At 52.4% G+C, this 13,591-nt stretch overlaps 7 protein-coding genes across 7 annotated transcripts; 3 read left to right on the top strand and 4 right to left on the bottom strand.

The window, feature by feature from the left end:
- Window positions 1–212: 212 nt before the first annotated feature.
- Z520_06714 (uncharacterized protein) lies at window positions 213–1,898 on the top strand (the record flags this gene model as incomplete). The annotated part of the gene is made up of 1 exon (XM_016777214.1): window positions 213–1,898. One exon carries the CDS (start codon window positions 213–215, stop codon window positions 1,896–1,898), a length of 1,686 nt encoding a protein of 561 aa, XP_016631385.1.
- Window positions 1,899–2,951: 1,053 nt separating this feature from the next.
- Window positions 2,952–3,832, bottom strand: Z520_06713 (uncharacterized protein; the record flags this gene model as incomplete). Its single annotated transcript, XM_016777213.1, has 2 exons — window positions 2,952–3,470; window positions 3,536–3,832. 2 exons carry the CDS (start codon window positions 3,830–3,832, stop codon window positions 2,952–2,954), a joined length of 816 nt encoding a protein of 271 aa, XP_016631384.1.
- Window positions 3,833–4,590: 758 nt separating this feature from the next.
- Window positions 4,591–6,093, bottom strand: Z520_06712 (uncharacterized protein; the record flags this gene model as incomplete). The annotated part of the gene is made up of 1 exon (XM_016777212.1): window positions 4,591–6,093. One exon carries the CDS (start codon window positions 6,091–6,093, stop codon window positions 4,591–4,593), a length of 1,503 nt encoding a protein of 500 aa, XP_016631383.1.
- Window positions 6,094–7,328: 1,235 nt separating this feature from the next.
- Window positions 7,329–8,963, bottom strand: Z520_06711 (uncharacterized protein; the record flags this gene model as incomplete). The annotated part of the gene is made up of 8 exons (XM_016777211.1): window positions 7,329–7,451; window positions 7,507–7,880; window positions 7,927–7,995; window positions 8,038–8,135; window positions 8,182–8,415; window positions 8,468–8,622; window positions 8,672–8,798; window positions 8,854–8,963. The coding sequence occupies 8 exons, from the start codon at window positions 8,961–8,963 to the stop codon at window positions 7,329–7,331; spliced, it is 1,290 nt and encodes a 429-aa protein (XP_016631382.1).
- Window positions 8,964–10,976: 2,013 nt separating this feature from the next.
- Z520_06710 (uncharacterized protein) lies at window positions 10,977–11,512 on the top strand (the record flags this gene model as incomplete). Its single annotated transcript, XM_016777210.1, has 2 exons — window positions 10,977–11,025; window positions 11,085–11,512. 2 exons carry the CDS (start codon window positions 10,977–10,979, stop codon window positions 11,510–11,512), a joined length of 477 nt encoding a protein of 158 aa, XP_016631381.1.
- A 714-nt stretch (window positions 11,513–12,226) lies between these two features.
- Window positions 12,227–12,688, bottom strand: Z520_06709 (uncharacterized protein; the record flags this gene model as incomplete). The annotated part of the gene is made up of 4 exons (XM_016777209.1): window positions 12,227–12,325; window positions 12,377–12,458; window positions 12,517–12,550; window positions 12,616–12,688. 4 exons carry the CDS (start codon window positions 12,686–12,688, stop codon window positions 12,227–12,229), a joined length of 288 nt encoding a protein of 95 aa, XP_016631380.1.
- Window positions 12,689–13,007: 319 nt separating this feature from the next.
- On the top strand, window positions 13,008–13,386 carry Z520_06708 (uncharacterized protein; the record flags this gene model as incomplete). Its single annotated transcript, XM_016777208.1, has 3 exons — window positions 13,008–13,139; window positions 13,195–13,210; window positions 13,268–13,386. The coding sequence occupies 3 exons, from the start codon at window positions 13,008–13,010 to the stop codon at window positions 13,384–13,386; spliced, it is 267 nt and encodes an 88-aa protein (XP_016631379.1).
- Window positions 13,387–13,591: the final 205 nt, after the last annotated feature.

Genomic DNA, 13,591 nt, shown 5'->3' with positions numbered 1-13,591 from the left:
AGACAGCGGAACCCACGCGGGTTTTCGAGACGGCCGGGTGAAAGAAAGCGATATCGGTCCCGAGACGCGGCTCGCCAGGCTGCGCAAAAAGCTTCAGCAGAGCTCAGCAAAACTAACTTCGGGCCTTTACGCCGTATTCCTCCACTGTTTCTTCGAGCTTCATCAACCACACACCTTTCGTAAGGCTGGCCTAAGCTCCCTCAGCCTCCCCGATGCGGCTTCTCAAGACAGGGGCTTTTGTGCGCGCCGCTCAAGCTGCCAAATTCTCAATCCCCAGCTGTTCAAGGGCTCCCATTTCGTCCCCGGTTGTGGTTCCTTCAAGATGGGCATCCTCTCAGGCCCAAGCTCAAGCTGCACCCGACGAGCACCCCTTCCCTGAACAATCTGTCAACCTTGCCAAAGAGGTTGACCCAGCAAAGACTGCTGCTGCATCAAGCCAGAGCGGAGATCATGCCGGGTTTGAGAGAAAGCTGCAAGAGTTGGACCAGGAGAACAAAATAATCCACGAAAATGGACAATCTGGCTCAAAGATATTGGGGGCACCATACGTCTTCGATCAGACCTCAAATCTGTCCAGCTCCATCTTAGATCTCGTTGGCCGCAACCTCTATGACCACCCCGACCATCCCATCTGCATTACTCGAAAGCTCATCGAGTCATGCTTCGAAGAATCGACATTCAAGCACTTCGCCATGGGCAATCCAGTGGTCACAGTCAGGGACAATTTCGATGTCTTGGGCTTTCCCGCAGACCACCCAGGTCGTTCAAGGACAGATACATACTATGTCAACTCGACCCACCTCCTACGCACACATACTTCTGCCCACCAAAACGCTGCATTTCAGTGGCTGGCCAATAACCCTTCTAGTAAAGGCTACACCATCTGTGCCGACGTCTACCGCCGAGACAGTATTGACAGGAGTCATTTCCCAGTCTTCCACCAGATGGAGGGCGCCCGAGTCTGGGAGGCTCAGGAGAATAGAGCCGCCCAGATCCAGCGCAACTGTGAAGAGATGCCCAAGACTGGTCTCGTCGTGGAAGACCAGGCCACCGACTTTACTGGGGATGCAAATCCCTTACAGCCCGAACATGACCCAGCTGAAGTGCACCAAGTCGCCCGGCATCTCAAACTCAGCCTTGAGTATCTTGTCAGCCGCATCTTCGAGGCCTCTCGGCAATCGCTCCCCTCTGCTGCCAGAACAGACGCTCCCATGCAAGCCCGCTGGATTGAAGCTTATTTCCCCTTCACATCACCGTCTTTCGAGCTCGAGGTTCTGTGGCATGGGGGCGAATGGTTGGAGCTACTAGGATGTGGAGTCGTCAAGCAAGGCATCCTGACCAAAGCGGGATTGAACGACCACATTAGCTGGGCCTGGGGTGTAGGAATTGAACGCTTCGCTATGCTCTTATTTGGCATCCCCGACATCCGTCTATTCTGGTCCACCGATCCAAGATTCCTGAAACAGTTCACTCGTGGGAAGATCACCAAGTTCGAACCATTCAGTAAATACCCCGCCTGCTACAAGGACATTGCCTTCTGGATCAAGTCGGCTCCTTCAGCGTCGTCGCCCGTTGGTTCACAAACAGCACAGTCTGCTTCTTCAGGCGTTGCAGCTGCAGCGGGCGGTGACGCTACAAAAGCTTCCCCAACAGAAACACAGCCAGCCGCATTCCACGAGAATGATATCATGGAAGTCGTACGGGACGTGGCAGGCAGTCTGGTCGAAGATGTGAAGCTGGTGGACGAATTCGTGCATCCCACGTCAGGGAGGAAGAGCCTCTGTTACAGGATCAACTATCGAAGTCTGGAGAGGACATTGACCAACGAAGAAGTCAATGGTCTGCACGAGGAAGTTGCAAGGAGAATGAAGGATCTCCTTGGCGTCGAATTGCGTTAACGCGTCCTGAGCGTGCGTGATCACCGACCTTTTCATCGATGTGACTATGGATGTCCAGTGTTGAGTGAAGCAGTTCATCAACCAGTTGAGATCTGCCCCGATATCGAACATTGGGCAGCTTTTTCATGACCAGGTAAATTCCTCCCTCCCGCTCATCCGCATTCTCACCCCGATCATCTTTTCATGATCCAAATGATGAACTGCCTAAAATCTAAATTGTTTCAACCCCATATGATCGGTTGAAAGCCGACTTGATTATAATTGTGCATTGCCTCTTCTGAAGCGGATCGAAACTCCCACCGATTGTGAATCTTGCTTCTTGCACGCGGACTGGTCCAGGCGCTGACATGATACCTAGGGAAACTGCAGACTCTATATACAGACACCAAATTTCGCTCTGCTTCAAATTTCACCAAAACCACCCACACTTTGAGGGAAGAAGCAGATGCATGCATATATATATGCGCCAAAGATATATTGTATTACTATCCACATTTCCATGCTCTTACTGTAGGGGCGTTTAGGGGCACTCATCTCCTTGAGCGAAAATGGAGTCTGTTTATATTGTGCATAGCGGGCTCTAGTAATCACAATATGTAAGAGAAGAGGGTATGCTGTACAAGAAGAGCCCCCCGAAAATGTATGTCAGGGCGGATTGGAGCACGTTGCGTTGCAACAACATCACCTCATGCGGACTTCGTTGTAATCGTCTCCAACACCGCTCGTGGCTGGCTTGACACATACCCAACCCAGCCCACATGCCTCTCTTTGTGCGATGCCATTCCAGTGCGCTTTCCCACATTAATCTTTCCAAGACGGAACATGTTAGCCGTCATACACATTACCGTGTGCTATCGCTCTCCCGTCACTTCTAAAGATGAGAGCCGACATATCGTCCCGATTTTGAAGAATCCTTCTTCGTCTCGGAACATCGCTTCTTCACTCGACGTTTTTCCGCCGGCTGGAAGCGCAGAGATAGCAGGTCGAAAACTTTTTTGTACAAGGGGTGAACAAGCGCCCCGAATTTGAATGTCCGGAAGGTCTCGGAGGGGACTAAGAGTTCTTCACGACTCCGACCTTGGCGGCCCTCACGACACGCCCGTTCAGTCTGTACCCTTTACTTTGTGTGTAAAAGACATCTCCATCCTCTTTCCCCTCGACCTTGGTGAAGAAAGTGGCCTCGTCGGTGTTGGGGTCGAACTTGCGCCCTCCACCCTCCATGGGGTCGAAGCGTTCCAGGCCGTGCTTCTTCAGTGTGGACATGAGGATCTCCTCGGTCATTTTCAGGCCCGAGACCAGGTTGACCAGATCTTTGTTTGGTTCTGAGGTGGACTCGGCGGAGGCCGCGACGTTGGGGTCCGAGGATGAGGTGTTGGAGGTGGTGGTTGTTGTTGCCGAGGTGGTCCCAAGCGCCGCTTCAGGCACTGAAGAGAGCGCACGGTCGAGGTTATCTATCGAGTCGAGCAAGTCGGCGGCGAACCGTTGAATGGCAAACTGGCGCGCGGATTCCATGTCTCGCCGGGTCCGCTCTTGCAGGTTGCGGTAGTCGGCCACGGAACGCAGGTATTTGTCCTGGAAGTCAAAAGGCATTAGTCTTTGGTGTATCATTTCACCTAGGACATGATGGAAGTACGTACCTTGAGGTCTATAACCTCCCTCTTGGTCTTCTCAAGCTCTTCCTTGAGAGGATCTTGCTTTGCCTCCTCCGCTGCTTTGGTCTCTTCGGATGAAGGCGCAGCCTCTGTGGCAGGTTTCTGCTGCTGTGCCTCTGTGGACTGCCATCTTTGCCCTATCCGCGATGAGAGGTAGGCGGGTCTAGATACACGGGGAGCAATGAAGGTGGCGGAAGAAAATGGCGACCGCCGTATCTGCGGCGACGCAGACAGCGACTCTGAGACGGTGCGCACCTGGCGAAGCAACTGCTTGCGGAGCATTGTGTGGACAGGGGGGGAGACAAGGCGGGAGATAACACAGAAGTATCAAAGAATGTAGGTGCGGTGGCTAGAGGAAGCTGTTTTGTGTTTAGGGAAAAGTTATCGGCCGGTTAAGATGTATTGCGAAATTTAGAAAAGCACACGACTGGGGAAAACAGCTCCGAGCGAATGCCGTTTCTGTCCAAGTCTGGAGGTGCCGGAGTCGCCGCTTTAATTATTGTCGGCAAATGTGCCTTTCTGGGACTGTCATGATCCATACAGAAGCTGGCAAGAAACAGCAGAAACAAAAGGTCTGCACCGACTGAAATACCCAAAGTCGTGCACCCTCATGTCCAGCAACCGGACGATGTTGTTTTCTGTCCCCTTCGCATGCTGTTTAGGTACAGAGGCCGGGGCCAGAAAATGCTGTCAGCCAACGTCAGACACAAACCCCTTAAGCAGCTAATGTTTATCTTCACCAAGATTTCGCCATGTCTCAAAGCCAGCATACATCATGTCCATTCGCCGGACGCCTTGCATTTCGAGATCCGATCCTGTCTGAAAGCTATCATTACTGCATGACAACTAGGTAATGCGAGTATCAAACCGCTGCGACTGCTTAGCCCGGAAGAAGGGAATGTGGGTGATCCCATAGCTACATAGGCACACACCCGCCAACGTCTCGCCCCTATCTTCTTCCAATCATCCTTTCAAGGACCGGACCCTTTTGTCAGTGCTGGTAGGTCAGTTGTCATCGCTTGTACAGCACTTGAGGCTCTTCAATCTGCAGATGTCGTGGGCACAACATGAGCCTCGCCTGAAGGTGAGTGGACGGACGCATCGAAGTCCGCATGATGACTTCGTCCATCGCTGCTGGTGGATAGGGATGCGCTGCCGGCAGAGACTGGTGACCAAGGTAACAAGACTGCCTTCACATTCCTCGGTACAAACCCCAGAACGCTAAATACGGTCGAGGACCACAAGCTGCTGGCGTCCCTGCCATTCCCTTCACCGCCTCGGACCGGGGATTTATGGTCCTTTTGATCCGGCACAGGTGCGGAAGACATGTCTTTAGGTTTAAACATGGCGGTAGCATTTCGCTTTTCGGTCGGCTCACTTGAATGTTCCAGCTCAGTGGCTTTTGCTTGTCTTGCCAGAACAAAGGGTATGCCGAGTATTCGTGGCACCCGGGGTCTACCTGCAGCGCTGCTCGTCTGGGTTGCGTTTTCAAGGTAATAAACGTTGCCGCCCATGAATTTGGCTTCTCCTGATGGGTGTACAGTCCCGTTCTTGGTCGGAAGAGCAGCCTCTCTGATTTGGTGCCACAGACCAGAGGGAAGTCCGAAGAGTCGCCAAGGTCGAGCCATGGGAGGGGCGTTGCTGGTTTTGTTCTGTCCCATGATCGTGGCCTCGTTGGCTCCCGTGAGCTTGAGGTTGAGCTTGCCCACTGCCGCCGAGGTCGTGTTGACAAGAGGAAGAATGGCTGCCTTGACATTTCGTGCAAGAACGAGAGGCAAACCCAGGAGTCTCATGGGTTGAGGCACGACGGAGGCACTTCCCGAATCCCCTGTTGCACCTCTACTCCGAGCCCCTCCTGCTGATCCCCTTCCAGCTGATCCTTCCCCATCTCCTCCGCCCTGATCACCACCCACTCCTTCTGGGCCCTCTGCATCAACAGCAGATGTTTCAGCTGACACGGTCTCCGTTGTCGTCGGGACATTCTCTTGCTTCTCTTCTTCGAAGCACATTTCACCCGCAGCATCTTTCCTGCCTGCAGCTGGTCCGTCGTTTGCAGAACAGGTCGAACCGAGTTTCAACAAACGTGCAAGTACGACGAAAACCCTCGACGGTCCGCGCGCACTCGCACTCGCACCATTGGCAGCGGGCCATTTGCCCGTGGCTAACCCAGGAACAGGGCTGGCGAAGCCGGTACAGGAAGCTCCATTTGCGCAACAACCTCCATTGCCTAGGATGTCGGTGGTGCAGTAAGTATCCGTAGGGCAACAGTTACCCACAGCATTGCAGAAGGTTAGTCCGCCCTCACAGATTCCGCCGCGCTTTGCTAGCGGCGGGGACGGGGAGATGAACTGTTCGACCGTCGTGGCGGTGATCGTGGTCGTTGCTGTTGAAGTAAGAACCAATCCTGTCGTCGGATCTGGCGTCGGCAGCAGATGATGTACCGGTTGTGGATCATGCCTTGCGCTCGCAACATGCTCGAGGCCGAGAGTGGGGAGACTCAAGGTCAGCAGGAGGCTCAAAGACGCAAGAAGAGTTTTCGTCATGTTGATCGAGAATTCCTCTGATTTTAGTGGTTCTCAAATGTTGACGAATGATCTATCGACAGAAGAGGATTCAAGAGATGGAGATTATTTTTATAGGGGAAAAGGAAACCAGCCATCACTGCCTGCCTCAAGAAGCTTTCACTTTCCGCCCGTTTACGGTGGGATCTTTCGGCGGCGCAGAGGGTGAGGTTCACGTTAAGTAGTCACCCCATGTAGACGGGCTTGTTTGTTCTTCACGTGTAGCCCTGTTTGTGGTAGGCAGCGACAGATGGGTGGGTTACAAACGTCGCTTTGAGGAGCATTAGAAGGGGCAAAACAGAGAGTAGACGACATATGGTGTCAGTACTTTCCATAGGTAACATATGATCCGTGTGATATGAGCAATCAGGAGGTGTTTTGCCAGGTGATATCTGAAGTAAGTTCAACAGAGATGGGTGACGACGACGAGAAGCGAATGTCAGGTTTTGACACATGAGCAGAATCCTTTTCTTCCCTTGAAAATTGTTGTCTCGCTGCTAGGCATGGAGGGATCTCTCGCATCTGGCTCCAAGTCGTCAACAGATGGGATCACCGCCCAGGTAGTCAAGAACACGATATTGGAGCAATCATCCACCTGAATTACTCCCAGCCGCGCCCCCGTGGGGATGGAAAGTTGACAGGACTGCCAAAGCCGTGAAGAATCATCACAACTACCCCGTCTCCCTCACGTCGTTCGATCTGTACCCAGACCTCGGCTTCCCTCCAAAGTGACACCCTGAGTATTCTTTGAAGCAATCGTGCTGATGTTCGTACTAGGCGTCGAGTCCTGTGAGAACGCGTGTTGAGCGCATATTCTCAAGCGAGCGCTCTCTCAACAGAGAAATATCGCGACCGCGAAGTGTATACGAAAAGGAGCCCACCGGACCTTTGCTGACAATGTCCCTCTGTCTTTACTGCACTGGTATCCAATCGGCCGAACTCTTTCGTAGGACTGCAACCTGATGAAATCCGCTTTGGGGGCATTCGCAGCCATTGTCTCAAGTCAGTCGTGGACGTTCGAGTATTCTTCGACCAAGGTTGGACGTGTATTGAAGGAAACTTAAAGTGCGGAAGTCGCAGAGGCAGAAGTTGGGAGGAACGCGGCATTGTCTCGAAGTCAACTCGGCCGAGAGCTGGTTTTGTACATCATTGAATCTCAAAGTGGCCTGACCGCTCTCATGTGTCATCGGTGTGAGTTACAATTCGTCCTGCTTGTCTTAGAATACTGCCAATGCACTGTTTTGGAGTAGTTTTGGCCCCGTAACTGCGGCAAGTTCTGCAGCCATGCCTTTCATAGTGTCGGGGTCGTCTATTTTCCCAGCTTCCCAATCTCGAAGGTCCTACAACGTGGTCAATAATATGCTCGCGTTCAATTGTGGGCTGGAAGCCTTCTACCTCTAACTCGATCAGACTTTTCCCTACGAGGAGACGCCAGTGGTCGAGATCAAGACGAATCACCTCATCTTTCGTCAGCACACCGGGTATTTCGTAATCAAACAAGGATCCCTCGGGTATTTCTGCGTCTTCTTCATCGCTGGGCGCTTCATCGAATTCTAGATCTTGTTCGTCGTCGAACATTCTTCCTCTTTCCTTTGTGGTTTTAGGAGCAGTGCTGAGATCCGGAGTTGCTGTCACGGCTGCCTGGTGATTGGTGCTCTCTGCTGCATCCACTCCGTATTTCCGATCGCGGGACGGAGAGACGTATTTTCTTTTGTCGAGCTCCTGACGGTATTTATCGTCGAAGAGGTTCCATTCATAGCTTTCTGGATCTAACAGGGCGTCAGTGAAATCCAAGCACGAAACAGGTTGACATACCCAGGATGTAGGTCGGGGTGAAAGTGGCCTTGTATCGCATCTTTATGCACGAGTGGATGTAATACCCTGCTTGCGGTGAGCATTGGAAGACGCAGAGATATCTCAACATACCCATGTAATAGTATTCATAGCCGGCCTCTTTTGCAAGCAAAATCTCTCGAAGAGCACTCATTTTTCCCAAGTCCCAAGGCTCGTATTCAGGATCATAGCTTGCAAATGAGCAATGTATTCTGAGATCAGAAGATCAGAACTTACAAGAGATAGACTGAGCTGACGGCATGGGGCAAAAGATCGAGAACTGCCACAGCCACCAGCTTCCCGTCGAGCCGATAGCATTGGTGGTACGAACCCAATTTGAGCGTCTTGCCGCTGATCTTGAGGATCTTGCGGTCAAGGCCGGTGCAGAGAAATCGTTTGAAGTCAGACTCTTTCCACCGAGACGCGGGGTCTCTGTGTATCCGCAATTGGTATTTCAGAAAAACTCCATATCTGAACCGTGTGAGACATAGATTGCATATTCCAAGCCGTTCCTGATACTCACTTCTCCTTTGTGAAGCTATCGCCTTCAAGATTGACTTCAAACCTATGAGCTGGTTCGATGGGTACGCCAGTCTTTTTGCCCACTGGACGCTTGACATTGTCATATTCCGCCTTGTGAACGGCGATAGACAGGTCAAATTTGTCTCTCAAACGCCGCTTTTCCCTGTAAACGTCAGTTGCATATCTGCAACCGATTGGTTCCAACTTGCTCGCGTGACTGCGGACACAGCATGGCAGCTTTTCTTTTGTACTCGGGGCCGAGCACATAGTCGTTCCATCGATTGATCGCCCGTCGCTGGTCCTTCCCAGGCTGGAACTCTGACGCTTTGAGACTGTGGATATTAGCGGACCTCCACCATATTGTTTCTGTCGTAGGAAGGCCCGTACCGTATTGTGTAGTGGGGACAACATGACCGCAAGAGGTCAGGTTTGTAATAGAGCGAGCCTGATCTTCTCCAGCCCCTGTCCATCAGATATTGATAATGATCAACCCGCATGTTGTCACACGACAAGTAATACGAGGAGCCTGCAATTCAGATAAGACCTCTGCAAAAGAAAGTACTGACAGGGGTTATGTGGCAAATGCTGCCTGGGCTTCTGGGAGGTTGATGACTTACTGCCTGTGGCATTCTTGCAATATCCACACCAATTCTTCCTCTGATAGCCTGATGATAGCCGGAGTCAATCATAGTTCGACGCAAGAAGCCAGCCTTGCTGAACAGGTGGACAGTAGAGGGTGATAGCCCGGTTCATGCGGGTCGGGCCACGCCTGATGTTTGGGAAGGGGTCTAGGGTCAGGTGTCCGTCTCAAGTGCGACTTACCGAGAGGCTTCAAAAGTGAGATTTCGTTTGTCATGATCAACTGTGAGCACCAGTGGAACCCCTGCTCAAGTGGAAGAAGGAATACCTGGACTTCCCAACACACGAGTGTCTTTGTCTGGACAGTTCGATTCCCCAGAAAGTTGTATGACGGCTATCCCCTGGCCCAATATGATGTCACCTGATCCTGACCAGCACCGCCAGCAGGCAGACAATGACGAATTCCCTTTATTGTCCAGGGTACATGCGGTCCGTAACGGGGATATCAGAGGCGCAATCCATCAGCCGGAGAACTCACGGTCATATCCAAGCAACACTCCCTGCGGAACTATTTCGTGGGATATGCACACGACTGGCTCAAGGCAGCCAATTGAGGATGCTCTGGCAGTGTCGGGCGGGCTGGACCTTGAAGACTGGAACACGACGCAGCAGTTGTCCAGAAGAGAACCCCCACTTCCGGCCTGGATCTTGGGCGCTCGCGTGAGCAGTCTGAGGGAGGGGCACCGTTAGCTTGAGGCGAACTGGAGGTGCTTGGATGAGCGGGTGTTTAAGGGCGATCAAGCCGCGGAACCGTATCTAGGCAAGCAGAAAAGGTGGTTAGGTGGTTAGGAGGGATGAGGACGGGGGGTTGAGTATCAGGATTTTAGACCAGTATAAACGTGAAGATGAGCACGTGTATGTTCGTCGTGTGCTTTCAAATCGGGAGGGGCATGGCGTAGAAGCGGTGGAAGCGGTGGAAGTGGACAAGTGGACACGGAAGATGGTTTGCCAGCAAAGTGAACTGAGGCAAGGAACCACTTAGTAGTAACTGCATGGGCCGCAGCGGCTTGAGCGAACCAGATGCGCTGGAACCTTGCAATTAGTCGGTCGGCAAGCCTCTCACCACTCTGATGCCGTTTGGGGAGCCAAATAAATACCAAAAATCCCACCCTCGAGGCACAGAACGTGTGGTTACCTGTGGTAGTCTCCTGCCGCAGTCTCTCTAGCCCCGTCTGTCAGGAGGACCATGATGGAGCAATGATTGTAGCCATGCAGCCATGCAGACATGAAAAGCAAAAAGGATGATGGCACAATGGCTCAAGGTGCCTCATGCCCTGTCCCCTGGCACCGCTGGAGCACTGGTGGGAAACTGGGATTCGCCTTTGCCGCCCTCGCCCATCCTCGCCCATCTTCGCCCAGCGTACCGACTCAGGAAATCGCCGCTACTAATAATGTTTTTTTTTCGTGCTCCCCCAGGAGTGTCCACCCACTCCATGCACCTGCACCTCCGAGAGTCACTACTACGGCCAAAAAAAAACTAAACTTGCCCAAAGCACCAAAGGCTACATAACTATGGCTGCTCCCTTTCTCAGGATGCTCTACACGTCAACCTCGTTCCCTCAGCCCCGTGCCACACGGGACTGAAGGTATCCCTCATTCATGCGCTCTCTCGCACACCCCGTTGCTATCTTCACCATGGGTCATCTTTGATCCCCCCTTTGTCTTCTCTCAAGGAGACTGACCTCGCCGCCTCGCACCGGAGCAGCTCGATAGTGTTCCCACGTGCCCTTCCTTCACCGTCTCTTTCTACGTTCGCTTCTGCCTGTTGTTAGCCCAGAATTTCCCTCAGAGACCGCCGTACCCAAACAGTCCTTCCTTGAACTTCTCTGGCTTGTGGCCGTCCGCCCAAGCCTGACGGTTTCCCCGCCACCATGGCCAAAGAAATGTCCATGACCTCTCGCACGGGCACGGCCAATCAGCGTATGTATGCCACTGCTTTTTGGGGCGGTTTGAATTTCTCGGGCTCATAGTTGTTGCAGGCTATGGAACTAAGGGCGAGAGACTGGTTGCCGGCATTGTCCCTCTCTCCGCAGACAAGACCCGAGTTCTACTGATCCAATCCTCCCGGCGGAATGGCTGGGTCCTTCCCAAAGGCGGCTGGGAATTGGACGAGGCTTCGGCGTCAGTTGCCGCTGTCCGAGAAGCGTGGGAGGAAGCCGGCATCATCTGCAAGGTCGAAAAAGACCTGGGTCACATTCCGGATACGAGGCCAACAACGGCCGTTACGAAACACGCTCCTAAAGCAAGTTACCACTTCTTCGAAGCCGTCGTGACCGAGGAAAAAGACAATTGGCCCGAGAAAAACAAGAGATCTAGGCAATGGTACGCTTATGCACAAGCAGTCCAGCTGTTAAACTCGCGGCCTGAGTTGTTGGAGGCTTTGAGGAGGAGTTCGGTTAAGAAATGAAAGGGAATGGACGAACGATTGTGTCTAGACAGCATACATCAACGCTGCAATAGAGAAAGGAAGGCCCCAAGAGTGAGGAGTCTTTCGGAAGATGACGGCTACGTGGCTTCATCATTGTCTCACTGCTATGTTGGTCCTGACAGACGATCTGAAGGACAACAGCAGGCTTTGGGTGGTTGGTATTGGAGAGCGTTAGCTCAAGCATCGAATAGAAGAATCCCGGGCTCACATGAGCAACTGCACCTGGTGCTTTGCACGCATCGGCCCCTTGGATCAAGGGCGGGATATGCAGTGGTGAACTGGCAAAACAGAACCCATGGGCTTCACATTGCCCTCAAATGATAGCGTGAATTTCACTTGGGACATTGACATCAGGACTAATCTGTTCGTGAACCAATGGAATTTTTGCCCATCAGCACGGTATGAGTGTTCTGGTTGTTTTTCCACCGGACGGATGTTAGTGGACATTTTGGACATTTTGGGCAGCCCAATGCACGAGTCTGGGTGCTGTATGATAGATACACATTCAGAGCAGTAGAGTGATACATTGGTTAATGTATCTAGCTGTATGGGAGGAGTCGTGTGTTGGCCGCCACTGGTGTCGTCTGGGTCTATGTACAATATCCATGCCCACCCTGAACTTGCCGTGAGAACTCCGCAATTGTAGGCCATTTTTTCGTCCTCCATCTGCATCACGGTAGCTCATTCAACTCTCTAGTGCTCCAAGTCGACGGGGAAGTTTCCAGCTTCACGTTGGTCGTCCCACCTATGGACCCAGGAACTAGGGCACAAGGATCGATATGCCAAATAGAACTGAGACAGGTCAGCAGTTGACTATCGTTTCTCGGGCTGTGTGCATGCTACCTGTCTGCATGGTTTGAAATCTTCGCCCTTCGCCAGGATGCACTTGTGATAGTCAACGTAGTTTTGCCAGCAATGTTTTGTCCTATGATCCCCACGGTCAGGCTGCTGGATGTCTTCGGTTGCGGTGGAAAGGAACATACTGGTTCTGGTTAGGGAAGCGGGCGTCGTATCCAGCTATCGCAACGTTAGCACGGGACTTTGCAGAGCAGTCGTGGACTTTGGATCTGATTTCTTCGTACCAGTCACGAACTTAAAGGGTTTGGTGACGTTTCCACCGAGCTCATCGGCGTCGGGAACCTCGATCTGAGTCATCTTCGCGGTTGGCAGAGTCCTCTTGTAGCTGCGGTGTGGATATAGAAAGGAAGCACGAGTGCTGAGGTTGGGTTGAAGAGGGAAGCTTCAGAGGGGAGGTTGTCACCTGAGGCCTGCAGCGAGATCGAAAGTCGGAGGTTGCAGGAGCTACTAAGAGGCCAACAAGCGTGGCCTGACTCTGATTGGCTACAATGCTATGGAGAGCTTGGGAGCAACTTCAACTGCGACTTCAACGTCACTCTTGCATTGTCCCAAGAGGCGTTTCTCTCTTCAACTTCGCTTTTCAAATCTCCACTCCGCCTGCAAACACACGGCAAAGATGAACGCTGCAAGACTCTTGAGGCTTCAGCCTCTTCGGGCAGCTGGCATGCGGCAAGCTGCCTTCCGCCAATCCGCCCAGAAACAGACTGCCAGACCATTCCACAACACCCGGACCAGGTTCAGGGCTAAGGTGAGCAGGAATACGTCCTGGACGCTGCAAGGCTCATGCTAATCGTCTCTAACAGGAGGATGACCAAAGTGGTACGACATCCCGACTTACAGTCCTTTGAGCGAGCAACTGACATTGACAACCCGCAGCACACACCATTACCCAAAGAATCCGCATGCTCAAGAGAATCCCTCCGGAATTGCTCCCTCTCGGCGTGGTCATTGCGTACGTCTATCCATTCCTAGCGAGTATGGGAAAAGCAATTTGAAGAAACATATTGGGCCTCGATACAGATGCTAATCTATGTCCTTGCTAGCTTCGCCTTGTTCGCTGCTTGCTTTGCCATGGGCAGGAAGCTCATGACTGACAGAACCCTTCGCTTGCAGAGGTCCTCCCAGAAACATTGAAAGGCCATGATAGCAAACGAGGTTCGACGGCATCAAAGGCACGTGCGAACGAGGAAGGGTCTCTGT

This window comes from Fonsecaea multimorphosa (assembly GCF_000836435.1).
Source record: "Fonsecaea multimorphosa CBS 102226 unplaced genomic scaffold supercont1.13, whole genome shotgun sequence".
Taxonomy (NCBI): domain Eukaryota; kingdom Fungi; phylum Ascomycota; class Eurotiomycetes; order Chaetothyriales; family Herpotrichiellaceae; genus Fonsecaea; species Fonsecaea multimorphosa.
Note: the sequence above shows the minus strand (reverse complement) of the source record. Positions and strands in the feature narration are given on the sequence as shown.